At 41.5% G+C, this 27938-nt stretch overlaps 1 protein-coding gene across 6 annotated transcripts in view; it reads left to right on the top strand.

Moving 5' to 3' along the window:
• LOC140198849 (dual specificity tyrosine-phosphorylation-regulated kinase 1A) overlaps positions 1 to 27938 on the top strand; it is a 157510-nt gene that overhangs the window by 106503 nt on the left and 23069 nt on the right. For all 6 annotated transcript variants that reach the window (XM_072260003.1, XM_072260005.1, XM_072260001.1 and 3 more), the window contains exon 5: positions 4637 to 4825. In XM_072260003.1, the coding sequence (XP_072116104.1) occupies positions 4637 to 4825 (189 nt within the window). The remainder of the gene's footprint in view (positions 1 to 4636; positions 4826 to 27938) is intronic.

The following is a 27938-nucleotide window of genomic DNA, read 5'->3' as shown; positions in this document are numbered from 1 at the left end:
GAATCAGACTTTTCAAACATCTTTATGGTGAAAGGGTGCAAGGATTGAAGAGGAATCAAACAAATTCTTGTGAATTATTTATACCTATCATCACTCGATAAGAGAAAGCAGAATTTAGAGGCATAAAGGAGGAAGCAGTAGTGATATTGGTTTGAATAAAAATAAATGATCAAGTTTCTGAAGGATTGACCAGTTAAAGTAGAGAAATCATACTAGATAACTAGTACTGGTTATAATATTCCAAATTACATCTAATGAAGCTAGATGATAGTTTATTGCACGTGTAATCATTTGATAATTTTTAGGGGAGGGTTCACTCAGCAGATCTTGAGCATGTCACGTCATGCCATGAAGACAACAATTCAAGTCAAAATTAATTGACATTTATAAACTATGATCAGATAAATCCCAGTATGGAGTTATTACAGACTGGTTGTGCTGGAGATGCTAGGGTTCTTGATAAATGCTTTGGAGGTAGTTAAACTTTGAAATTTGTTTAACAGAGTACCATTATAAATATGTGATCAAAGTTAAAAGCCATTAATTTAAGGTAACTGTAGCTGTATGGAAATTTAAAGTGATTGGCAAAAGAATCAGATCTTCCTGCTTCTATAATCTCCATTCAGTTTACTGTTTTGTTTGTATTGCTTTTTCATATTCTTTCTGCCAAAATACAATAATTTTCATTTGTGCACAAAATCTCAGTAGCCTTGTTTTGGCCATATTACTACATCATGATATTCTATCTGCAGTACTTTCCTGAATGATTACATTTTGCGATCTGGATTACACTGCATGAAATAGTAATAGTAGTAGGTCTTGTGGTACAATTCAAAGCAGAATTGAATAGCAGAATCGTAGTCAGAGGTAGAATCAGGGATCATTTTACACCATTGTATTTGGAGCTTTCTCTAACACAATGAGTAGAGTAGACTTAAGTTTGAGATTAATGAATGTTTACCGTATTAAAGTGTTATTTCAAATGAACACTTTAGAAGTGTTTTGTCAAAGTAATAATTTGTGCATGACCAAATTATTAAAAAAAGTATTTATACGCAAATACTGCCAATTGGTCATGAATCAATGTAATGTTCCCGAAAGCTGATTTATCCTTTTACTTGGATCTTTAATGCTGTGAGCCACATGCAGTTTTGTGACTGTAGCTTTGATCATTTTTTGGTGTGATGAGATGTAGTTCATTTTGTGATGAGCTCTGGAAGAAAACAATGGTTGAAACAGATTTCTTAAATAAGATATTAATGTTATGATCAAAAGTTATATAAAATAGGTCTGAAGTAGTATAATTTTGATTGCGAGGACTAAAACATTTTTGATCATGTTGGCATTGGTTAACTCCAGCATAATGCTGATATTGCAAGAGTTTGTGGTATTAGAAGTACACTAAACAAATTAAATGAGTAAATGAATTATATGAACTGAATTGGTTTCTTATCCTGCAACTATTAAAATATTGCATTTTATTGAGAAGATGGCATCTTGGAGTTTCCCCTTGGCCCCTTTGATTCATCAATGTAGAACTAAACCATGTGCACTGATTTAAAAACATCAAAGATTCAGTTCTAGCTCACTTGCATAGTTGGTAATGATCAAGATCAAAAATCACAAGGTCATCTATATATTTCAGTAGTGTGCTTAATTTCAGAAAATGTTCTACAGTGCTATACTGGAATGATAGCAAGCAAAATAGTAACAAGGTAATAGCTAGTCATATGGTATACCTTAAGGCTCATTTTAAAGGAGGCAAATGAGTAAGTGATTTAAGAAAGACATGCTAAGCTATTGCTAGGTGTTAGCTATTGAAGGGAATATTCTGAAGGTAGTAGAAAGCTGAGCAAGTTATTTCAGTGGCAATCTGAGGAATACAGGTTTCCCAAAGAATTATTGGGCTATAGATCCGTGTGTTTTTGATGGGCTCTGGCCCAGAGGAGTAATTCTTCTGGAAGAATTGATGAATGTAAGGAAATTTAGGGTGTAGGTGGCTCGATTTTGCATGAATTTGAGTTTGCTGAGGATTGGTTGAGAGAGGTTTGCCAGGGATGAGTTAAAGTAATCTGGCAGACAAGCTGAAATAGGATATGGAAATTTGGATATAATGGTGTCTGTAGTTTGAAGCTCATTTTGCAGTTAATTATGAAAATTGTGTTTGATTTCATTTTCAGATAGATGAGAGGGAAGGACTCTTTTGGTAGGTAATCTGGTTTGTAATTGGAGGTCACAACAATCTTGTCAATATTTACGGGAAGTGTATAGCTGAGAAATCAGGAGACAAGTAGGTTCTTGGGTGACGCAAAGCTAACAATGAGCAATTGCTAGAGGAGTCATCAAGTATGCTGAAGGCTGAAGAGAAGGTTGGATGTTTGTGCAATCAGAAATTAAGAGATTTGCTGTAAGAGTTCATGCTATGGCGGTTTGCAGGTTACATTGTGTTCAAGATCCTTGAAGAAATTGGACATGGGGAGTTAGTTTGAAATGATGGTGGGATTAAGAATATTTCTGTGATGAGTATTGTAGTTGATTTGAAGCATTTGAGAGAATTAGATGAGTAGTGAAGATTTTGTTCTTCAGAGGGAATTTTCAAAAAAACTTTTACTCTGTTGTGATTTAATTGTTTTAATGAATACCTTGCCTTTATCTCAAGTATTGCTTGTGTCCTATTGCTGAGAATCTAAAGTTGATGCCTTATTCTGGACAGGAGTTGTAACTTGAGTTGATTCTCCTTGTCTAGTGTTTACTGGGAGTGAGTGAAGTGAAAATGGAAAATGAGAATTGTGCCAATTTTGATTTAAGTTGGTTTGGGTTCCAGGCAATTGTCTGGACAAAACTGTATATTTGGATAAAACTGTATGTAGTAAAATTTCAAAGTTATTAAATGTAATGAAATTTATTAAGTGTAATGAGTATGAAGAATGATGGAAGATTGTAGACTAAATAGCACCATTCCTAGGGATATATAACAACTGAGATGATAAAAAAAAATCTGAAACTTTGTGGATGTGCAGAAAGAGCAAATGGTTTATAAAGGATCTAAGATGCCTTGTAGCGTGGAGTACATCCAGGCAGTTCAGGCTCTGAATTGGATTATTTGTATAATTATGTTCAGTACCAATGAAAGACTGTATAGGAGCATTGCAGAGTTACTCTTGAAGGGACACACTGGAATGACTCCAGGGACATGCATTTCAGCTCCCAGTTTAGACTGGAGAAGCTGGAGTTCTTTTCATTTGAGCAATGAAGGGCAGAAAATAGTTTGATTGCAGGGAATAGGAATTACTATATAAGATCCTGGTGTGCTTGAACAGAGCTGTTAGTTCTAGCAGGTATACAAGTAATGGGCCAAACATACAGTATGTAAAGTGAATAGTTTCTAATCTACGTTTGTATATGATGCTAATTTTGAACCTTCCCTGTAAAGATAGCAGAGATATATCAAACAGGGCTATGAAAAAGGGAATTGGTCTTACTGAAACTAACAGGAATATACTAGGATAATAGGACTGATTATTGAAATGGGTGTTCCATTTAAACTAATAAGTGGGATTGAAGCAGTTGCTCTTCAGGAAGCCAGCATAGATCTGATGGGCTAAACAGTTTGTTTCTGTGCTGTAATTTATCCAGCAGTTTTGATTGGACTATGCATTACATGTGTTCACCTTGAAAAGGTAGTTTTCAATCAGTCAAAACATTCCTCCAAATGGGAGAAATGGGATAAGTTATACCTTTGATTTGTTCCTTTTGCTGCTGGATGATTGCAAGTGGTATGGCTGCATGTAGAGCGTTCTTCTCTTTTGAGATCTAAAGAATCTTGTGTCTGTTATTCAGATTTTTAACTTAAATTGTAAAATATAGTATGAGGCATAAATTAGATTTTGCTACAGTAATACGACTTGTAACTAACTACACAGTCTTTTTTGCATCATTTTGTTCAGTTTAGAACAATGGGGTGTACTTGCAAAAAAAAAGCGCTTGTCTCCCTTACTGGCAATCTTATATGTTTGAGAAATTAAGGTAATTCTATCATTCTGGCTTTAGTACTCTTTTACCCCCATGGTATAGGAATGTGCATCTATCCTTTATAACTAAGGTCAGTATTTCAGATTGAGTACATTTAGCCATGCATTAGCAAAGGCTAGAACATAATAGAAACCTTCCAGAAAGTGATTTAACAGAAATCTATTTGTTTGCTAACCCTATGTGTAACCTTTAGACTTGCATCTGCTGGTTTTGCACAGAACCAAATGTATAACAACAAGCATTGCCAAGTGCAGAATTTTTACTGCAATTCATATTGAATATACACCAGGCATAAGAAAGAAGACATTTTCCTTTGTCATACTCTTATTATAAATAAGCGTTCAGACTGTCGTTGCAGCAATTGGATTTAGTTTCTGCAAGCAATTCCTGCCCTTTGTTACTTTTTGCACAAATAGATTTACTTTTGTGGAAATTTTCATTGCAAGGTTATAAATGCATCAGATTGGTAAGTAAACTATATTTATTTTGGAATGCAAGGAAGCAAAGTGACCAGCTTTTTACGATCTGGCCCTTGTTAGATACTCAGCAGATGCTTTGGTAAACAGTACAAATATTTGAAGTGAATTTCTTCTTTATATTTCAGGTATACTATGCAAAAAAGAAACGACGGCACCAACAGGGTCAAGGCGATGATTCCAGCCATAAAAAGGAAAGAAAAGTTTATAATGATGGCTACGATGACGACAACTATGACTACATAGTAAAAAATGGGGAAAAGTGGATGGACCGCTATGAAATTGACTCCTTAATTGGGAAAGGGTCCTTTGGGCAGGTTAGTGTTAATTTTATGAACAAACTAGTTGGCTTTTAGGGTAATTATAGATTAAAGTAAGTTCAGAACTACAGTTATATCCACATACCATAGGTTGTCTCCTTTATCCCCAGGTAATAATCCTGTTTTTTAAAGTGGTAAAACTGTTAATTTGCTATTCAGAAATCTGTTCACTGGGTGAACTATGTTACATTTCTGGGCCCCAGTTCCTGTGTTACTATTTAAATTAAATATGAAAAATGCTGGAAGTACTCTGCAGGTCAGGCCATATCCACGTGAACAGAAACTGAAATATTATTTCAGATAGAAGAACTTCTAGGTATTTCAATCATTTTCTATTTTTTTAATTTTAGATTTCTAAGATCAGTCTTTTTTCATTCCCTTTTATAGTTAATGGGCTTACTGGAAGAAAACTGTGTAATATCTAATGGAAGCAAATTAGTTATCAATGGGATGAACATCCAGTAGTCTATAAAATCTGCCAGACCAGCTCCAGTGAAAACCCAAGTGTTACTATTTTGTTCATTCATTTAAGGGATGTGGGCTTTGGAGGCTGAGGCATAAGTTGGTTGCTTATCACTAATTCCCATTGTGAAAGTTGCAGTGAATTGAGAAGCTTCTTGAATCACTGCAGTATGAAGTATGTGTACTTTTGCAATGCTATTGGGGAGTTCCAGGATTTCAACCCAGTGACAGTAAGGAATGCCAATATAATCAGGATAATATTTAGCTTAGAGGGCAACTTGTCGTAGATTTGGAAGGTGCTGCTTAAAGATTCTTGGTTAGTTGCTCCAGTGCATCTTGTATATGGTACTCGTGGGTGGAAGTTCAGTACAGGAAGGGGCCAATAACTTGACAATGTTTTTTTATAGACCACTCAATGGTAACAGGGACATTGAGGAGCAAACAGGGAGACAGATTCTGGAAAGATGTAATAATAACAGGGTTGTCGTGGTGGGAGATTTTGATTTCCCCAATATTGATTGGCATCTCCCTAGAGCAAGGGCTTTAAATGGAGTGGAGTTTGTTAGGTGTGCTCAGGAAGGTTTCCTGACACAATATCAAGTCAAGTCAAGTCACACTCTATTGTCATTTCAACCATAACTGCTGGAACAGTACACAGTAAAAATGAGACAACGTTTTTCAGGACCATGGTGCTACATGAAACAATACAAAAACTACACTGAACTACGTAAACACAACAAAAAACTACACTAGACTATAGACCTACCCAGGACTGCATAAAGTGCACAAAACAGTGCAGGCATTACAATAGGCACAGTAGAGGGCAGTAGGTTGGTGTCAGTCTCGGCTCTGGGTATTGAGGGGTCTGATGGCTTGGGGGAAGAAGCTGTTACATAGTCTGGTCGTGAGAGCCCGAATGCTTTGGTGTCTTTTGCCACATGGCAGGAGGGAGAAGAGTTTGTATGAGGGGTGCTTGGGGTCCTTCATAATGCTGTTTGCTTTACGGATGCAGTGTGTGGTGTAAATGTCTGTAATGGCGGGAAGAGAGACCCCAATGATCTTCTCAGCTGACCTCACTATCCGCTGCAGGGTCTTGTGATCCGAGATGGAGTCGTCGATGTTCAGCGGAGAGTGGTCATTCCATGTCCTCCTGAAGTCAACAACCATCTCTTTTGTTTTGTTCACATTCAGAGACAGATTGTTGGCTCTGCACCAGTCCGTTAGCTGCTGCACCTCCTCTCTGTATGCTGACTCATCGTTCTTGCTGATGAGACCCACCACGGTCGTGTCATCGGTGAACTTGATTATGTGGTTCGAGCTGTGTATTGCAGCACGGTTGTGGGTCAGCAGTGTGAACAGCAGTGGACTGAGCACACAGCCCTGGGGGGCCCCTGTGCTCAGTGTGATGGTGTTGGAGATGCTGCTTCCAGTCCGGACTGACTGAGGTCTCCCAGTCAGGAAGTCTAGGATCCAGTTGCATAGAGAGGTGTTCAGGCCCTGTAGGTTCAGCTTTCCAATCAGTTTCTGAGGAGTGATTGTTGAATGCTGAACTGAAGTCTATGAACAGCATTTGAATGTATGTGTCTTTCTTGTCCAGGTGGGGGGTGGTGGCGATGGCGTCTGTTGAACGGTTGGGATGGTACGCGAACTGCAGGGGGTCCAGTGAGGGGGGGCAGCAGGGTCTTGATGTGCCTCATGACGAGCCTCTCAAAACACTTCCTGATGATGGATGTGAGTGCAACGGGACGGTAGTCGTTGGGGCAGGACACTGAAGACTTCGGCACGGGGATGATAGTGGCAGCTTTGAAGCATGTAGAAACGATGGTGCTGCTCAGAGGGATGTTGAAGATGTCAGTGAGAATCTCTGCTAGCTGGTCTGCACATCCTTTAAGCACTCTGCCAGGAATATTGTCTGGTCCAGCAGCCTTCCGTGGGTTGACCCTGCACACGGTTCTCTTCAAATCGGCCATGGTAAGACACAGCACCCGGTCATTTGGAGGAGGTGTGGTCTTCCTTACCGCCACATCATTTTCCACCTCAAAACGAGCGTAGAAGTTGTTCAACACATCTGGGAGGGAGGCATCACCAGTGCAGGCAGGTGGTGTTGTCTTGTAGTTGGTGATGTTCTGTATGCCCCTCCACATGCGCTGTATGTCGCCGCTGTCCTGGAGTGGCTGTGGATTCGCTGAGCGTGTGTACGCTTTGCCTCTCTGATGGCCTGGGACAGTTTGGCCCTCACTGTTGTTAGGCTGCCTTGTCGCCTGCTCTGAAGGCGGAGTCACGGGTGTTCAGCGCACGCACCTCCGCGGTCATCCATGGCTTCTGGTTAGCGCGTGTAGTGATGGTCTTGGCCACAGTGAAGTCATCATTGCACTTGCTGATACAGCTAGTCAGTGATGCTGTGTACTCCTCTAAGTTGGTCAGCCTCCCTGAACATGTGCTAGTCAGTGTGCTCAAAACAGTCTTGAAGAGATGGCTCCTGCTGGCCAGGTTTTCACCTGTTTCTGAGCTGGTCTGGAGTGCCTGACGAGTGGTCTGTATGCTGGGATTAGCACAATAGAGATGTGGTCAGAGTAACCGAGGTGGGGGCGGGTCTCCGCCCAGTACGCGTTGGGAATGTTTGTGTAAACAAGGTCCAACGCGTTCTCCCTTCGTTGCAAAGTCCATGTTCTCATGGAATCTGGGGAGCACTGACTGAAGGTTCACGTGGTTAAAATCTCCAGTGACAATAAACAGTTCATCAGGGTGTGCATTCTGCAGTTCGCTAATAGCCCCATACAGTTCACAGAGCACCTCCTTAGCATTAGCACTGGGGGGAATGTAGACACCGACTATAAGGACAGTGGTGATTCCCATGTAAAATAGTCTGCATCTAACAGTCACAAACTCCACTAGCGATGAGCAGTATCTGGAAACCAGCAGAGTTCTTGCACCATTCCGTATTGATGTAAACACACAAGCCACCACCATGAGTCTTACCAGAAAGAGCTGCATTTCTGCTGCTCGAAACAAGATGAGCCCATCCAGCTGAATGGCGGCGTCCGAGGTTCCATCGGTGAGCCATGTTTCTGTGAAAACATACGCACAGCAGACTCTATATTCCCAAGTATTTCGTTGGAGTTGGATGTAGTCCAATTTATTGTCCAGGGAGCAGATATTGGAGAGCAGAATGGATGGGAGAGCCGGCCGGCTAGGGTTTGCTCTTTGCCTGGCACGGACTCCTGCCTGCTTGCCTCGCTTCTGCTTCCTCGCACACCTCCAGCCACCTGTATCAGGCAACTCTGAGGACTGTAGGCCCGATCCCCTCAGCAGGCTGATATGTAGATAAGCCTACAAGAGGAGAAGCTGTACTTGATCTGGTGTTGGGAAATAAACCTGGTCAGGCATCAGATCTCTCAGTGGGGGAACATTTTGGAGATAGTAATCACAATTCTATCTCCTTTACCATAGCATTGGAGAAGGATAGGAACAGACAAGTTAGGAGAGCGTTTAATTGGAGTAAGGGGAAATATGAAGCTGTCAGGCAGGAACTTGGAAGCATAAATTGGGAACAGATGTTCTCAGGGAAGTGTACAGCAGAAATGTGGCAAACATTCAGGGGATATTTGTGTGGCGTTCTGCATAGATATGGTCCAATGAGACAGGGAAAGGATGGTAGGGTACAGGAACTGGGTGTACAAAAAAGGCTGTTGAAAATCTAGTCCCGAGGAAAAGAAAAGCTTACAAAAAGTTCAAAAAAGTAGGTAATGTGAGAAATCTAGAAGATTATAAGGCTAACAGGAAGGAGCTTAAGAATGAAATTAGGAGAGCCAGAAGGAGCCACTAGAAGGCCTTGGCAAGCAGGAATAAGGGAAAACCCCAAGGCATTACAAGTATGTAAAGAGCAAGAGGATAAGACATGAGAGAATAGGACCAATCAAGTGTGACAGTGGAAAAGTGTGTATGGAACTGGAGGACGTAGCGGAGCTACTTAATGAATACTTTGCTTCAGTATTTACTACGGAAAAGGACTTTAGTGATTGTAGGGATGACTGACAGTGGACTGAAAAGCTTGAGCATATAAACATTAAGAAAGAGTATGTGCTGGAACTTTTGGAAAGGATCAAGTTGGATAAGTCACCGGGACCGGACGAGATATACTCCAGGCTACTGTGGGAGGCGAGGGAGGAGATTGCTGAGCCTCTGGCAATGATCTTTGCATCATCAGTGGGGAAAGGAGAGGTTCTGGAAGATTGGAGGATTACAGATGTTGTTCCCTTATTCAAGAACAGGAGTAAAAAAAGTGCCCAGGAAATTATAGACTAGTGAGCCTTACTTCAGTGGTTGGTAAGTTGATGGAGAAGATCCTGAGAGGCAGAATTTATGAACATTTGGAGAGGCATAATATGATTAGGAATACTCAGCATGGCTTTGTCAAGGGCAGGTCGTGCCTTACGAGCCTGATTGAATTTTTTGAGGATGTGACTGAACACATTCATGAAGGTAGAGCAATAGATGTAGTTAGTGTATCTGGATTTTCAGCAAGACATAAGGTACCCCATGCAAGGCTTATTGGGAAAGGAGGCATGGGATCCAAGGGGACCTTGCTTTGTGGATCCAGAATTGGCTTGCCCACAGAAGGCAAGGAGTGGTTACAGACAGGTTATATTCTGCATGGAGGTCGGCGACCGGTGATGTGCCTCAGGGATGTGTTCTGTGACCCCTTCTCTTCGTGATTTTTATAAATGACCTGAATGAGGAAGTGGAGGAATGGGTTAGTAAATTTGCTGATGACACAAAGGTTGGAGGCGGTGTGGATAGTGTGGAGGGCTGTCAGAGGTTACAGCGGGACATCGACAGGATGCAGAACTGGGCTGAGAAGTGGCAGATGGAGTTCAAGCCGGATAAGTGTGAGGTGGTTCATTTTGGTAGGTCAAATATGATGGCAGAATATAGTATTAATGGTAAGACTCTTGGCAGTGTGGAGGATCAGAGGGATCTTGGTGTTCGTGTCTATAGGATATTCAAAGCTGCTGCGCAGATTGACTGGTTAAGAAGGCGTACGATGCATTGACCTTCATCAACCGAGGGATTGAGTTCAAGAGCTGAGAGGTAATGTTACAGCTATATATCTGACCCTAGTCAGACCTCACTTGGAGTACTGTGCTCAGTTCTGGTCACCTCACTACAGGAAGTATGTGGAAACTGTAGAAAGTATGCAGAGGAGATTTGCAGGGATGTTGCCTGGATTGGGGAACATGTCTTATGAGAATAGGTTGAGTGAACTCTGCCTTTTATCCTTGGAGCGGCGGAGGATGAGAGGTGATCTGATAGAGGTGTATAAGATGATGAGAGGCATTGATCAAGTGGATAGTCAGAGGCTTTTTCCCAGGGCTGAAATGGCTTACACGAGAGGGCACAGTTTTAAGGTGCTTGAAAGTAGGTACAGAGGAGATGCCAGGGGTAAGTTTTTTTACACAGAGTGGTGAATGTGTGAAATGGGCTGCCGGCGACGGTGGTGGAGGCGGATACAATAGGGTCTTTTAAGAGGCTCCTGGATAGTTACATGGAGCTTAGAAAAATGGAGGGCTATGTGTAACCCTAGGTAATTGCTAAAGTAAGTACATGTTTGACACAACATTGTGAGCCGAAGGGCCTGTATTGTGCTGTAGGGTTTCTATGTTTTAAATGTTTCTGCCCTTTGAATCTCAAAATTCTCAGTTTAAAAATTCTACTAATGGCCTTAAAGTTCTCTTAAATTGCCATCGAAAGGCTCAAAATTTATACTAGTTTTAGCTCATCATAGTGAAAATGCATATAAGATATCTTTACTCTTGGCTGAATAGCTTTTCAAGTGCTTGAAGTTTACTGTTTTGGATGTATGATACAAATTGCAGGAGGTCATATCACGCACAGCAGCATTTAACTTGAACCTGTTGTCTTTGAAAATTAAGGGGATTAACAATATCCATGAAATGGTTATAGACTAGAGAAAAGAGATCTTTCTCTAGTGTTAATATTTTGGTAATGATCGCCGAAGAATTGTTGGTATTTAGATTTTATAGAGTCACAGATTGCCACAAGCTAGTGAGCCATTTGGCCCATTAGGTCCATATTGACTCATTTTTCATTCTTAATTGAGCTCATTTCACTCTGCCATCTTAGAACATAGAAATCTACAGCACATTACAGGTCCTTCGGCCCATACAGTTGTGTTGACCATGTAACCGACTTTACAGACTGTCTAGAATTTCTCTTGTGCAACTATATACTACTAAAGCTCTCATGCTGTGTTTGTTTGTGACCTCCAATTAGTGCAAATGGTGCATTACAGCGGCACTATTTTTGCCTAAATCGACTTAAAATGCACTAACTTACAGAATGCAGGCAAAGTTCAGGGTTATATGTTCATATAAAATTGCTCACTCGCCAAAATCAACAGCTCCGCTTTCACTTGAGAGCTGCTGTCAGCCATGATGGAAACCGCAATGCGATGCCACGACGCATGCACACAGCCAGCCTCAGAAGCGACTCACGATGCTCACAGCAGAGACACCAACTGGAGCAAAAGGGCAGGGCAGCTCTATTTCAAACGGTCATATTCTGCTAATCGCCATCAGCACTTGCAGGATTGGGACATATCAAACTGAGACCCATCAATAAGAGATAATTAAATCTTATTGTAATGACGTACTTCGAAACACCCATCAAACCCTTTGCTGCAGTCAAAGGACAGCGGTGACTATATCATCTCCATTTAGGAGAGTGCCAACCACATCATCAAGAATAATCGGCATCCTGGAGGCTTTGGTGTTACTGCTTCGTATCTTTTATCCAGCATTAGGGTAAAAAAAAAAATTATGGTCAGCCAAATTATGCCGCGTAGAAAGAGAAGGGGGACATTATGGTCAAGAGATGACGCCAAACGTCGTCGGGAAGCGGCTAGGAGAGGGAGAGAACAAGAATCAGATGAGGCCAGGGCCGCAGGACTCCAGGATCAAAGAGTCAGGACAAAATAGGTGAGAGAAGAAGAGACAAGGAGGAGAGGCATGCACGTCTCCAAAATGACAACAATTGGCATAGAAGGAAGAGAGACGAAGAGACAAAGGAGCTGAGAAATGCACATCTACAGGATCAGAGACAAACAACAAACAGCAGAAGAGATGAGGAGACGGGGGATGAAAGGGCTGCACTTCTTCAGAATGACAAAAACAGGCACAGAAGGAAGAGAGAGGAAGAGACAAAGAAGCAGAGAAATGTACATCTCCAAGATCAGGGACAAAGAATAAACAGCAGAAGAGATGAAGAGACATCGGTTGAAAGGACTGCACATTTCCCGAATGACAACGAGAGGCACAAGGGTGTCAGATCAACCAGAAATGATGCCATCAAAAGTGTCCTTCGTTAAACGAGGAGCTATATTTGCCTTGCTACACGTCGTTCTTCTTTAATAAACTGAGGTTTTCTTCTTCAATTTCCAAAGCAAAGCGATACCAATAGCATTCAGGAAAATTTAATGTTCATTCTGGTCACATCAGGCTGCACTACCATTTTCTCAAAGGGTGCCCCCAACGGGTCACCCGGTTGTTTAGTAGTCCTCTATTTTTCTAAGCTCCGTATACCTATCTAGGAGGCTCTTAAAAGACCCTATTGTATCTGCTTCCACCACCGCTGCTGGCAATCTTTCATTGCCTTACATATTTTTTTGTTTTTGACTATCCCTGAGATCCTTTCTGAACACCATTTGTTAATCTGTCTCCATTTCCACTCCAAAATCCTAGCCACTCATTGCGTTTTAAAATATTGTAAATATTTTGACATTATGCTAATTGCCTTTAATTCAAACCTCTTTCATCACTGCAGACATCTCATCTGCCATATAGAAGCTTCATGCTTTTCCTATCTTGTCCTCAGTTTCAAGGAGAGCAACCTAACCTTCTCCATCAGTCCATGTAATTAAGTTCCCTTTTCCAGGAGATTAGAATAATGCCCTTTCTAAGGCCATATCTTTCTTGTAATGTGATGCTGAGAACTAGTGGTAGTACGCCAGTTTTGACAAGCCATTGTTTTATAAGGTCCAGGGTATCATGTGCTATTTTTTTTTAAAAAAAACCTTTTTTGCAACTTGACATAAAGCTTTCAAATATATGTATATAGATGTCCCAAAATCTCTTTTTTATGAATTGTCTTTTATTGCCCTTCCTACCAGTATATACGTTACAAACATTAAAGCAGAAATGTGGTTGATGTCAAGTACCAAACATCTTTGTTACCTCTTTGAAAAGTGCAGCGAAGTTCACTAAAAACTACGCCTTTGAAAACTTACTTGGCTTTCACTATTCAGTCCACAATTGTCCAGATGACCACTCATTCTGTCCTTGATTATCATTTGTCCAAGCTTCTCCACTGTTATGATTGGACTGAAAGGTATATACTTACTAGGTTTTACATTGCCCTTTATTTTAATGCAATTTCTACAACACTAAATAACGCTGGAGGAACTCAGTCAGTTCAGCGCCATTTCAGTAGTCTTGTACATTTTTGTGCGGTGATGTTTGGGAAATTATCAAGCTGAAAAAGTTCAAGATAAATTTATTATCAAGGTACATACATGTCACAATATTCAATCCTGAGATTCGTTTTCTTGCAGGCATTCACAGCAAAGACAAAGAAATACACTAGAATCAATGAAAGACCACACCCAGCTAGATAGACAAACAAGCAATGTGCAAAAGATAACAAACTGCAACTACAAAGAGAAAAAAAAGCAATATTAAATAAATAAGCAATAAATATAGAGAACTTGAAACGAAGAGTTCTTGAAAGTAAGTCCATAGGTTGTGTGAACAGTTCAGTGATGAGGTGAGTGAAGTTATCCCCTATGCACTGTTCTCTCCAAGTTGTGCATGCGCGCAGCCAATCCGTAGCTGAAATACTCCCATGGACATAGCCTTTGTTGCAGCGGTAGTTGGAATTTGAACATATTAATATAATTGTGAAATACCCTGTAGCCATGTGTTAAAGAGTATAATCCATAAATTTTCTAAAATGGTAAGTGTACCACAATCTTGGAAACATTTTAGAGCTTCAATATATTTTGAAACATTGTCAATATTTCAAGTTACAACACTGTTACAAATTGTAACAATAAACACAGAATGGATGTTAATAGTTCATTGTTAATAAACTACTGGTGCACTGAATTCCAACGGCATCTAGTCAATATTTATAGTATGCATATTATTTAAAAAAGTTTAAAGTGCCACACAGTTTTCAGACTGTGTAAAAGTTTCTTGATCAGAACAATGCAGCTGTAAAAGCAAAATATTAGAGGGAACGGTGTCGCTCTGGTTCAAGAGCTTGATGGTTGAGGGGTAATAACTGTGTGCCATGGTAACATGGAGGTTAGCGTGATGCTGTTACAACTCGGGACATTCCGGAGGTCTGAGTTCAATTCTGAAGCTGTTCTGTAAGTTGTCTCTGTACTGCTTCCATGTGGAATGCATAGGTTTTCTCCGGGAACTCTGGTTTCCTCCCACAGTCCAAAGAGGTACTGAGTCGGTTAATTGGTCAGCTCGCACACAAAGTGCTGGAAGAACTCAACAGGTCAGGCACAGTTGATGTTTCAGGCTGAGATCTTTAAACAAGACTGGAGGGGACAAAAGTTAAGTCAGAATAAGAAGGTGGGGGGAGGGGTGAAATAAAAAGCTGTGAAGTTGATTGGTAAAAGAGATACAGGGCTGGGTGAAGAAGGGTATCTGATAGGAGAGGACGGAAGGCCATGGAAGAAAGACAAGAGGGTGGAACACTGGAGGGGGGTGATAAGCAGGTTAGGAGATAAGGTGAAAGAGGGGAATGTTGAAGGCGGGGGGGTTGTGGTGTCATTACCGGAAGTTGGAGAAATTGATATTCATGCCATCAGATTGGAGGCTACTAATCAGAATCAGGTTTATTATCACCGGCATGTGACGTGAAATTTGTTAACTTAGCAGCAGCAGTTCAATGCAATACATAATAGAGAAGAGAAAAAATAATAAATAAGTAAATCAATTACAGTATACGTATATTGAATAGATTTTAAAAAAGTGCAAAAAACAGAAATACTGTATACAGGTATCCCCCACCATCCGAAGGTAGAACTTTCCTATGAAACGGTTCGTAAGCCGAAATGTGGTAAAGCGAAGAAGCAATTACCATTTATTTATATGGGAAAGTTTTGTGAGCGTTCACAGACCCAAAAATAACCTACCAAATCATGCCAAGTAACACATAAAACCTAAAATAACGGTAACATATAGTGAAAGCAGGAATGATATGATAAATACACAGCCTATATAAAGTAGAAATACTTTTCCACAATCATTACTGAACTGTTCTCCGTAGCGAAAATCTCACACAAGTGCTGTTGGCAAAAACACTCTCTCCAGTAACCTTTAAGCTATGAAGCTGCCAAATCATACCAAATAACACTAAAAAATACACAGCCTATGTAAAGTAGAAATAATGTACGTACAGTGTAGTATCACTTACCGAAATCGGGAAGATAGCTTGCCAAGCACACTGATGATGGTGTGTTAGACTGAGTCGTCGCAGGTTGGGTGGTGCAGTGGTCCCCATCCTCCAGGCCGCCGAGCGATGCATTGCCGCGAAGCATGCAGGAATGCAGCGGTAGCCGGGAGGCACACAGCACATCTTTAAGTAAAAAGCCAAAATAAACAAGCTAATTAATTAGGTGCTGCCCGACACGTAATTGTCGGCCTAGATTAGTGCCGATTTCCGATTACGTGTTGGCGGCACCTAATTAATTAGCTTGTTTATTTCAGCCTTTTTCTTAAAGATGTGCTGTGTGCCTCCCGGCTACCGTTGCATTCTCCACGAATTGGTATCTGTCCGTGGCTTGGGGGTTGGGGTGGTGGGACACTGGGGTGTCATCTTGTCATTGTCTGTTTTCATTAGAGCAGGCAGCTCATCTTCTATCTCTGCCTGCCTCGATGTCAAAGGTCGAGGTTCATGGTTTGCTGTGGCTGATGTGGAAGGCTTGCTTGACTGCTGAGCCTCACACATTTTTCTATCACACAGTTCTTTGTAAGGACTCAAAGCATCCTGCAAATATCTCCTAAACCGACGTACCCTTTCACTGTGTACATACATCTATTGATGCTTCTGGGCACATCTTCAGTGATGTTCCTGGAATCGTCGGGTGTTTCGGGTCTTTCAACATCATGCAACCTCCTCCAGGTGACCCAGCCGGGGCTGATCAGACCCCAGCTTGTGTCCAGATGGCTAGCTACTTATGACTGCATGGCTCCCCTGTTTTGAGCCACAGCCATCTTGAGGCCCTCTCTGCCGCATCGGTGGTACTGCGGATGGCTCTCCTCTTCCTCTCTCTCTCGATGCCCAAAATTAAAGTCATACTTTATCATTACTCATTCGGTTTCGATTGTTATCCCTTTTTCTTCCAATTGCATCAGTTCTTCATCTGTCAGTTCTTGGTCATGGGATGCCAAAACCTCTTCAACATCATGTTCGTCAGCTTCCACAAGCCAAACTCACGTTGTCCTTACTTCTTTCACCACGATCGAAACGCTTAATTATGTCTAGTTTTACGCTAAGTGTAACACCCTTACGAGCTCTTTTAGGCTTTTCCGATACCTTAGAACTCATCTTGCAAACGGCTGCTTACAGGCTTGTGTTTAAGCAATGCCGTCGAGAATGCCATTCCGAATCCGGGGGAGAGCGGCTGCTCGGGGCGCGCGCTGCCTTTTATCGCGCGCTGATTTTTTTTTCCGTAACAGTGAAAACACCTGAAAGCGAAAATGGTACTAATGTAGGTCTTTCGTAATGGTGAGGTTTCATAAACTGAACATTCGAAAAGCGGGGGACACCTGTATTAAAAATGTGAGGTAGTGTCCAAACGTTCAATGTCCATTTAGGAATAGAATGGCAGAGGGGAAAGAAGCTGTGTCTGAATCACTGAGTGTGTGCCTTCAGACTTCCGTACCTCCGACCTGATGGTAACAGTGAGGAAAGGACATGCCCTGGGTGCTGGACGTCCTTAATAATGGACGCTTTCTTTCTGAGACACCGTTTCCTGAAGCTGTCCTGGGTACTTTACAGGCTAGTACCCAGGATGGAGCTGACTAGATTTACAACCCTCTGCTGCAGCTTCTTTCGGTCCTGTGCAGTAGCACCCCTCCCCCACCCCCATACCAGACAGTGATGCAGCCTTCACAGTTCTCTCCACGGTACATCTGTAGAAGTTTTTGAGTGTATTTGTTGACATGCCAAAGCTCTTTAAACTCCTAATGAAGTATAACCACTGTCTTGCCTTCTTGATAACTACATCAATATGTTGGGACCAGATTAGATCCTCAGATCTTGACACCCAGGAATTTGAAACTGCTCACTCTCCCCACTTCTGATCCCTCTATGAGGATTGGTATGTATTCCTTCATCTTACCCTTCCAGAAGTCCGCAATCGGCTCTTTTTCCTTAATGACATTGAGTGTCAGGTTCTTGCTGCGGCACCACTTCACTAGTTGGCCTATCTCAACTGTACACCCTTTCGTCACCACCTGAGATTCTACCAACAGTGGTTGTATCAGCAGCAAATTTATGGACAGAATGTAAGGTGTTGCTCCTCCAACCTGAGTGTGGCCTCTTCGCAATAGTCGAAGAGCCCATGGATTGACATTTCAGAATGGGAATGGCACGTGGAATTAAAATGGGTGGCCACTGGGAGATCCCACTGGTCCAGAGGAACCCTATCTTTGGTGGGGTGGTGGGAGGATAGGGTGAGGGCAGACGTGTGCGAAATGGAATAGATGCAGTTGAGGGCAAAGTTGATGGTGGAGGAAGGGAAGCCCCTTTCTTAGAAGATTGATTGGACATTGTAAATTGTCCCGTGATTAGGGTTAATTGGGTTTGTCGGGGGTTGCTTGGGCAGCGTAGTTCAAAGGGCTGGAAGGGCTTTCTCTGCGCTGTATCACTAAATAAATAAGTTCCTGAACTTCGTGGTGTGGGTTCCTGAGGCTTGTGTATTTCGTTCCTGATGGCAGCAACAAGAAGAGAGCATGGCCTGGATGGTGGGTTTCTTCATGAAATATGCTGCTTTCCGGTGATAGTGTGCCATGTAGATGTGCTCAGTGGTGGGGAGTGCTTACCTCTGATGGGCTGGCCTGTATCCGTTACTCTTTGTAGGCTTTTCCGTTCAAAGATATTGGTGTTTCCTTACCATGTTGTAATGCAACCAGCAAATATACTCTCCACCTCACAGCCATTAAAATTTGTCAAAGTTTTACATGACATACTGAATCTTCACAAACTTCCAAGAAAATAGGGGCACTGCCGTGCTTAGTTTGTAATAGCACTATGTGCTGGACCCAGGACAGATCATCTGAAATGGTAACACTGAGGAATTTAAAGCTGCTTTCCCTCTCCAGCTCTGATCCCCCAATGAGGACTGACAAATGGACCTTCAGTTTCCTCCTCCTGTAGTCAATAATCAGCTCCCTGGTCTTGCTGACATTGATTGAGAGATTGTTGCTTAGGCACCATTCAGTCCTTCTGTAATTTGCTCAATAACCAGGGGCTTACTCTATCTGATTTAACCACTGTATGGCTCAGTTTTCCAATACCATCTTTTCAGCAAATTCCATCCAGTATTTCAACACCTTTCTTTGTTGACATGCCAGTGATCTTAGGTTCTTAATGAGCACTATTCTGTGAGTAAATTTTTATGGGTTTGAATGGCTTTTTTCCCTTATTAGGAGAGATTTATTGCAATTGAAGATCATGTCTTTCAGTCTTTGTGGATCTTTAGATAATTGAGGAAACTGACTCTGGGTGGGTCTGTGATCTTCAGATGTGCTGGCATGTTAATGTTCATGGCATTGTGATTTGTACCTCTTCTCTGTTGCTGTTTAGCCTTAAAGTGGTGTCTGCTTTGAACTAGTTGGCACTCTACTGAGCCATTATTTGTTTTTGAGGCTAACCTTGTTCTGTACAGTATCTTTTGACTCTCTTTTAAACATCAATCATCAAAATGTTGGGAGAAAAGAACCTCAAGATAGTTCTCAACCATCTACGTGCATAGTCTGGATGCACATTATTATCCAGATAATGGATCTGGATGGGAATATCATACTTCTAAAGAGCAAGGACTTCATGCTGGTGTCCACATTTTCAAGGGGGGTGCTTATGTTGGGCCTGTCATCCACTAGTGTGTTCCTTGGCATAAGGACTGATGATGGAAGCTGTCACGGATAATCATCTGGCATTAATAGATAGTCCAGGTTTTGAAGTAAAGAAGAGTAGCCAGTTCAACAGCCCTATAAGCAAGGACTTTTGTCAACATCTGGTGATATGTTTTTGTCAAGACATTTGTCATGGCTTGTTAAAAGCAGTACGGTGCTGAACTACAATTTTGTTGGGAGAGTTGACTGCAGGGATATGAGAGTTGCTCCACATATTGCAAAATCACTACTTTTCTGATGTTCAGCTGGCCAAGAGGAGCTGGGCAGATTACATTTGTCTTGATGTTGAAGGACATGTAAATCTCCCATGTGCCATCCGCACAGATGGGGTGATGCAGCAGTATGAGTAGCTCTTCCCAGAGGTTAGCAATGAACTCTTGAATGAACCATTGATGTGAGATCACTGCTTGTGCATCTCTGCAGGGTGAACAATCATCGACAATTGACTGCAAACTGAAGGCCATGGATATTGCTGATTTTTTTTTTGTTTTGGCCAGGAATTAACTAGAATTAGTAATGTTCTACCTGATCATCATTCACTTTATCCAGCTGTGGTATCTAGTACCAGTGCTGGATAAAGTCGGTGATGACACTGTGGTAGATGGGTCAATCATGCAGTCTTGTTTGACCTGAGACAGGTGAATAAGGCATCTCTTCTACTGGTCAAAGTTGAAGTTATCGTCTTATGTACAGGTGCAATGAAAAAACTTACAGAAGCATCTCTCACACACCACATCATATAAGCGGCATTTACAAGAAAAAACAAATGTTATAGATAATTTTTACAAGAAAGAACAATGAAAACAATCCATTTCATTGGAGGCTGATAAACAGAGCCTCCTAATTTAAGGGGGATAAACCTTTTAGATGTGTTAAAAAAGGGAAAGGAACAATTCCTGAGTTTGTTCCTACTTTTTTTTGGATTTGCTTGGCAAGCTGCATATAGAGTCCACGGTTAAATTTGCCTTCCTTTGTTCTTTTTTCATTGTCTTCTCTGTCCTTTTTTATTTTGTTTATCCCCTCTAGATCCTGTCATTTGCTTGCTGTTAATCTGTCATAAGTCCTGTTTTATCATTATAAGTTTGCTTCTCTGGAGTGCTTATTGGATTGTATGTCAATACCACCTGAAGTCCCTCAAAGTCCGAAACTATCCAGGATCTTCTATCATTTTGGATCTCCCCCTCCCCCTCCCACTTTCAAATCTCTTACTATCTCTTCTTTCAGTTAGTCCTGACGAAGGGTCTCAGCCCGAAACGTCGACTGTACCTCTTCCTATAGGTGCTGCCTGGCCTGCTGCATTCACCAGCATTTTTTGTGTGTGTTACTTGAATTTCCAGCATATGCAGATTTCCTTATCTTTGCATTCTTCATAGCTATCATTTTTTGAGCATTTCTTCTCTCCTCCAGTGCACCAGAGCAACGATGGTGCTCTGACATTAGCATTGACTGTAGTCTTTGGTATCACCTTTTCAGCTAAATTATTGTCCAAAAGTCTTTGGGTTTCCAGAAACAGCTGTTTCTACCTTTTTGTTGGCCTGCACTCTCAAACTGAGCATTGACATCAAGTGCGTCCCTGAAGTATTAAACTTAGTGGATGTACTGCATCTGCTATAAAGAGTGTAAATACAATTCCTGAAGGATGGTGCAATCAACTTTAATCGGAACTTTAAAAGGACGATAGGGCGTGCAGTCAGGACAGGTTTGTAGGTCTATATAAATATGGATGAAAGGTTTTATTACTGTACCTTTCTCTCAAATGGCTAGTGCATTCATGACAGACATTTAGATTCCTTCTGCAGAGACTGATTTTATAAATTGAGTGTAGTTTTCTTTATTGGAGATTTGTATCACTAAGCATTGCAGTTACTAAGTCACAACTAATGGTGGCAGTGTTTTACCGTTGGGAGCTTGCCATATTTATTCAAGTTCTCCAGTTCTTGGGTTCACAGATGCAAGAAATTGCAGCTGCTGTAATCTGGAGCAAAAAAAAACCAAACTGTTGAAGGAATTCAGCAGGCCTGGCAAAATCTATAGAGGCAAAGGAATAGTATTTCAATTCAAGATCCTGCATTAGTACATGATCTGCATTTTCCCATTGTTCAGTATTGAAGCTAGCTCACATTTTTTTCTGTTTCTTGATGCACTGTCTTGAAATTTTGGGAAAAAAACATAAAAGCAGTCTTCACGATTCGTCTCCACTTTCCCATTGTATGATTTTGAAAGCTAACTTTTCTTTCTTTGTGAGCCCAAGTTAGGACAGATTTTGATGGATAAACAATATGTGCATTTTGCATGTTCGTCAGTGACATTACAGTTGCTCTCACTTGAGAATACAAGATAGAGGAAACCACTGAGATTTTTCCTATTTATTTGTAGTTTGCTGAATTGAGTTAGATTTAGGTATTTCATCTTAGTTGTACACATGTGACAACTTTGTGTGATATAAGCTCATTTATGTAATTCCATTGCTGTATTATATAGATATACCCAATCAGAGGATCATAGTACAGCAGAGATACATGTCCTTTGACCCAATGAGTCCATGCCGATCACAGTGTCCAGCCAGTTAGTCCCATTTTCTGCATTTGATCTTTATCACTCTAAGCCCCGCCCCTTCATGTGCCTATAATTTAAACGTTTTTTCTTCAGATTATACTATTGTACCTGCTTGTTCCATATCCTCACCACGCTTTGATAGAATTGCCACTCAGGTCCCTAATAAATCTTTCCCCTTCACCTAAAATGTGTGCCTTCTAGTGTTTTGGGCTCCTCTACCTTGGGGAGAACACTGCTACACTCCACCTATTCTCTGCCTGTTATAATTTTGAACGCTTCTGTAAAGTCACCTCTCATGCTTTTATATTCTAAGGAATAAGGACCTACCCTGATGAACCTTTGTTTCTAACTTAGTCCCTCTAGTCTCAGCAGCATCCTTGTAAATCTTTTCTGCACTTTTTTCTAGTGTGATATATCTTTCCTGTAACGGTGACTCAAACTGCACGCAGTCCACTGTAGCTTCTCCTATGACTCATACAATGCAACATAATTTCCCCTTTCCTGTACTCACTGCCCTAGTGATAAAGGTCACTGTGCTAACAGCCTTTTTTCATCACTCTGACTGCTTGTGATGATGCTTTCAACAAACTATGCACTTGTATTCCTATGCCTATCTCTTTGATTAGACGTCCTACCATTCATAGTACAAGTTGTACTCTGGCTTGCATCACCCCATACTTATTGAAATCTGTTTGCCCCTCCTTGACCAACTTCTGCAGCTGAGTTGAAAGACAGGGACCTCAAGGGTTGAAAGCTCAGGATTGCTATCTGTGCCCTGTGCTAGTGAGGCCAGAAATAGGAAAATCATACAGTTAAGGAAATGGTGTAAGAGGGAGGCTTCAGATTTTTGGATCATTTGGCTCCCTTCCAGGGATGGTGAGAGATGTACAGAAGGGACAGTTTGCCCCTGAAATGGAGGAATACCAATATCCTTGTGGAAAGGTTGCTAGTGCTGATGGTGGAGTGTGGGAGTGAGGTTTAAACTAGAGTTATAGAAGGATGGGAACCCAAGTGCCAGAGGGGTGCTTGTGAGTAAAGATGTTGTTAAGCCTTCATACCAAGTCAGGAATCAAAAGGTTGAGTGTGGCGAGAATACTGTTCTGAGTTGTGTATGTTTTAATGCAAGGAGTATTGTAGAAAAGACAGATGAGCTTAGGGCATGGATCCCCATTTGGAATTGCGACATTTTATTTGTGAGACTTGGTTGCAGGAGGGGCGAGACAAGCAACTCGATGTTCCAAGGTTTTGTTGTTTAGATATGATAAAGCAGGAGGGATTAAAGGGCGAGGGGTGGCATTACAGGTAAGGGAAAATGTTACATGGTGCTCAGATGGCACAGACTGGAGAGCTTGTCTATTGAGGTTATATGGTTGGAACTGAGGAATAAGAAAGAGATGACAAAATTAATGGGATTATATTAAAGACCCAAAAGTCCGAGGAGTAAGTTTTTTTAGCAAGTTTTTAGCTAAGGTGAAGAAAAAAGTCCAAGGAGTAAGTTTTTTTGCAAGTTTTTAGCTAAGGTAAAGAAAAAGGAGGTGCATGGCAGGCATAGACTCAAGTGCCTCATTTGTTCCTTCCTGCCAAAGAAATGCAAGAGAGCACTTGAGAAGGAAATCAAAAAGGCTAAAAGAAGGTATAAGGTTGCTCTAGCAGACGAGGTGAAGGAGAATCCTAAGGGCTTCTACAGTATATCACGGGTAAAACCCTCCCAACCACTGAGCACATCTACATAAAACATTGCTGTAGAAAAGCAGCATCAGTCATCAAAGATCCTCACCATGTAGGCTATGCTCTTCTCTCACTGCTGCCATCAAGTAGAAGGTACAGGTGCCTCAGGACTCGCAACACTAGGTTAAAGAACAGTTACTACTCCTCAACCATCAGGCTCTTGAACAAAAGGGGGATAGCTACACTCATTTAAGGACTCTGTTATACTATTTCATGCTTGTTATTTATTGCTATTTATTTATGGCTGCACTTGCACAGTTTATTTACAGTTAGAAGTTCCTGATATTTACTGTTTACAGTTAATGTTCTATAGATTTGCTAAGAATGCCCACAAAAAAAGAATATCTATGAGATGGGGGAGATCTTAAATGGATTTTTTGCATCTGTATTTACTTGGGAGACAGGCACAGAATTCATAGAAAAAAGCAGCAGTGAGGTCAGGGACCGTGTAGGGATTTCAGATGAGGTGTTTGCTGTCTTGAAGCAAGTTAGGATTGGTATGATATTCACTTGGACCCCATGTGAGGCAAGTGCAGAAGTTGCAGTGACCCTAGTAGAGATTAAAATATCCTTCACAACAGGTGAGGTACTGGAGAATTAGAGGATGGCTATTGTTATTCCGTTGTTTAGGGAAGGCTAAGAGTAAGCCAGAAAATTATAGGGCGGTGGTAACCTGGTATCAGGAGTTGGTAAGTTATTGGAGGGTATTCTGAGAGACTGGATATACAAGTATTTGGATCGACAGAGACTGATCAGGGATGGTCAACATGGCTTTTTGTGTGGTAGGTTGTGTCTAACTAATCTTACAGTGCATTTCGAGGAAGTTGCCAGGAAAGTTGATGAAGGCAAGGCAGTGGATGTTGTCTACGTGGAATTTAGCAAGGCCTTTGACAAGGTTGCACGTGATAGGTTGGTCAAGAGTTTCAGTTGCTTGGCATTCAAGGTGAGCTAGTAAATTGGATTAGACATTAGTTTTGCAGGAGGAAGCAGAGAGTAGATGGTTTCCTCTCTGGCTGGAGGCCTGTGGCTAGTGGTGTGCCACAGGGAATGGTACTGCATCCATTGTTGTTTGTCATCTATATCAACAGAACAGTTGATAATGTGGTAAACTGGATCAGCAAATATGCAGATGACGCCAAAGTTAGGGTGTAGTGGACAATGAGGAAAACTATCAAAGCTTATAGTGGGATCTGGATCAGCTGGAAAAGTGTGAGGTGTTGCACTTTGGGAGGACAAGCCAGAGTAGGACTTAGATGGTGAGCATTAAGGCATTGAGGAGTGTAGTAGAACAGAGGGAACTGGAAATACAGATGCATAATTCCTTGAAAGCGGTGTCACAGGTAGAGAGGGTCATAGGGACAGCTCTTGATGCACTGGTCTTCATAAATTAAAGTATTGATAATATATTGAAGTTGTATGAGTTGTTGGTGAGGCCTAGGTCTAATTTGAAGTATTGTGTGCCTTTTGGTCACCTACCTACTGGAAAGATATCAATAAGATCGAAAGAGAGAGAAAATTTACAAAGATGTTGCTGGGTCTTGAAGATCTTAGTTTTTTGGGAAGGTTGGATAGGTTAGGACGTTATTTCTTAAAGCATAGAATAATGAGGGGAGATTTGATAAAAGGATATAAAATAAGAGGTATAGATAGGGTAAATGCGAGCAGGCTTTTTTCCCATTAAGGCTCGGTGAGACAAAGTACTGGTCATGGGTTAAGGGTGAAAGGTGACATGTTTAAGGGGAAAATGGTAAGGAGATTCACTTAGAGGGTGAACTTAGTGTGGAGCAAGCTGGAAGTGGTGGATGCGGGTCTGATTTCAACATTTAAGTCGTCTTTGGTATATGGGTGTGAGGGTTATAACACCTAATAACGTGTCATCCACCTATTCACTGATTAAGCCTTGTGCGTTTGCTTTCATTAATTAACAGCAAAAATCCCAACACCAGCCCCTATGGCTTACCATTAGTTACCATCTCTCTTCCAAGAAACAACCTAGGTCTACCACCTTCCTACCTTGGAGCTAATTTGAATCCACTGAACCAGCTGTCCCTGGATTCCATGGAACATAATCTAGACCAGCCTAAAATACGGGACTTTGTTGAAGGCTTTGCTTAAGTCTAAATAGACAAAGTCCATTGCTTTACCTTGATCCAAAGTAACACACATAAAATGCTGAAGAAACTCAGGAGGTCATGTAGCATTTAGAGGAATAAACAATCGAAGTTTCTGTCCAAGCCCCTTCATCAGGCCTTTATGGCTGCTTCTTCAAAAAGCTCTGAAAGATTTGCCACACATGACTTTCCATGCACAAAACCAGGTGACTCTTCCTATTGAGACACTGTTCAAATACTGGTAGATCCTGCGTCTCAAAATTCCTTCCAGTAACTTCAATACAACTGATGTCAGGTTGATTAGCTTGTAGTTGCCCAGCTTGTCGTTGTTGCTCTTAAAACAGTGGAATGATGTTAGCCGCCACCTTGTCTTGTATTACTCTACTGGACTTCATATGGCTCATTGAAGCTGAAGGTGCCACTGGTTCTAGTTCAGAATGTAGTTTTGTATAAAAATGTACTCTTTGATTTGGATTAAAACCTTGTGTGTTCTATGAAAGCAGAAGAGACACCTAGGAGGCAACATACCATCAGGTTTCGGGGTCAGGGATGTCTTGGATTGAGTCCACAGCATTCTAAAGGGGGAGAGTGACTGTGGAAAGGTGTGTTACATATTGATACCAACGACATAGGTAGGAAAAGGGAGGAGGTCCTGAAATGTAGAAAGCTGAAAAGATCCCCCCTCAGTCTTCTGAATTCCAATGAGTACAAGCCTAGTTCATCCAGTCTTTCTTCATATGAAAGTCCTGCCATCCCAGGAATCAATCTGGTGAACCTTCTTTGTACTTCCTCTATGGCAAGGATGTCTTTCCTCAGATTAGGGGACCAAAACTGCACACAATACTCCAGGTGTGGTCTCACCAAGGCCTTGTACAACTGCAGTAGTACCTCCCTGCTCTTGTACTCTAATCCTCTTGCTATAAATGCCAGCATACCATTCGCCTTTTTCACCACCTCCTGTACCTGCATGCCCACTTTCAATGACTGGTGTGTAATGACACCCAGGTCTCATTGCACCTCCCCTTTTCCTAATCGGCCACCATTCAGATAATAATCTGTTTTCCTATTTTTGCCACCAAAGTGGATAACTTCACATTTACCCACATTAAATTGCATCTGCCATGAATTTACCCACTCACCCAACCTATCCAAGTCACCCTGCATCCTCTTAGCATCCTCCTCACAGCTAACACTGCTGCCCAGCTTCGTGTCATCCGCAAACTTGGAGATGCTGCATTTGATTCCCTCATCCAAGTCATTAATATATATTGTAAACAACTGGGGTCCCAGCACTGAGCCTTGCGGTACCCCACTAGTCACTGCCTGCCATTCTGAAAAGGTCTTGTTTATTCCCACTCTTTGCTTCCTGACTGCTAACCAATTCTCTATCCACATCAATACCTTACCCCCAATACCGTGTGCTTTAAGTTTGCACACTAATCTCCTGTGTGGGACCTTGTCAAAAACCTTTTGAAAATCCAAATATACCACATCCACTGGTTCTCCCCTATCCAGTCTACTAGTTACATCCTCAAAAAATTCTATGAGATTCGTCAGACATGATTTTCCTTTCACAAATCCATGCTGACTTTGTCCGATGATTTCACCGCTTTCCAAATGTGCTGTTATCATTGATAACTGACTCCAGCAGTTTCCCCACCACCGACGTTAGGCTAACTGGTCTATAATTCCCCGGTTTCTCTCTCCCTCCTTTTCAGGCAGATAATGGGGAAAAATTGCAGTCATATTGATGTGTTAAGGTATAACAGGGAGCCAGAACAGAAAAGGGTGATGAATATAGGACTGAAGGTGTTATATTCGAATGCATGCAGTATACAGAATAATGTATGTGATCTTGTAGTGCAATTAGAAATTGGTGGGTATGTTGTGGGTACCACTGAGTCGTGGTTGAAAAAAGATCAGAGTTGTGAGCTTAATATACAAGGATACACATCAAAAGGATAGGCAGGTAGGCAGAGGGGATGGGGAGGCTATGTTAGCAAAAAAAAAAAAAATCAA

The sequence above is a fragment of the Mobula birostris genome, chromosome 6, assembly GCF_030028105.1.
Source record: "Mobula birostris isolate sMobBir1 chromosome 6, sMobBir1.hap1, whole genome shotgun sequence".
NCBI lineage: Eukaryota > Metazoa > Chordata > Chondrichthyes > Myliobatiformes > Myliobatidae > Mobula > Mobula birostris.
The sequence above is the reverse complement of the archived record's forward strand: the minus strand, read 5'-3'. Positions and strand labels throughout refer to the sequence as shown.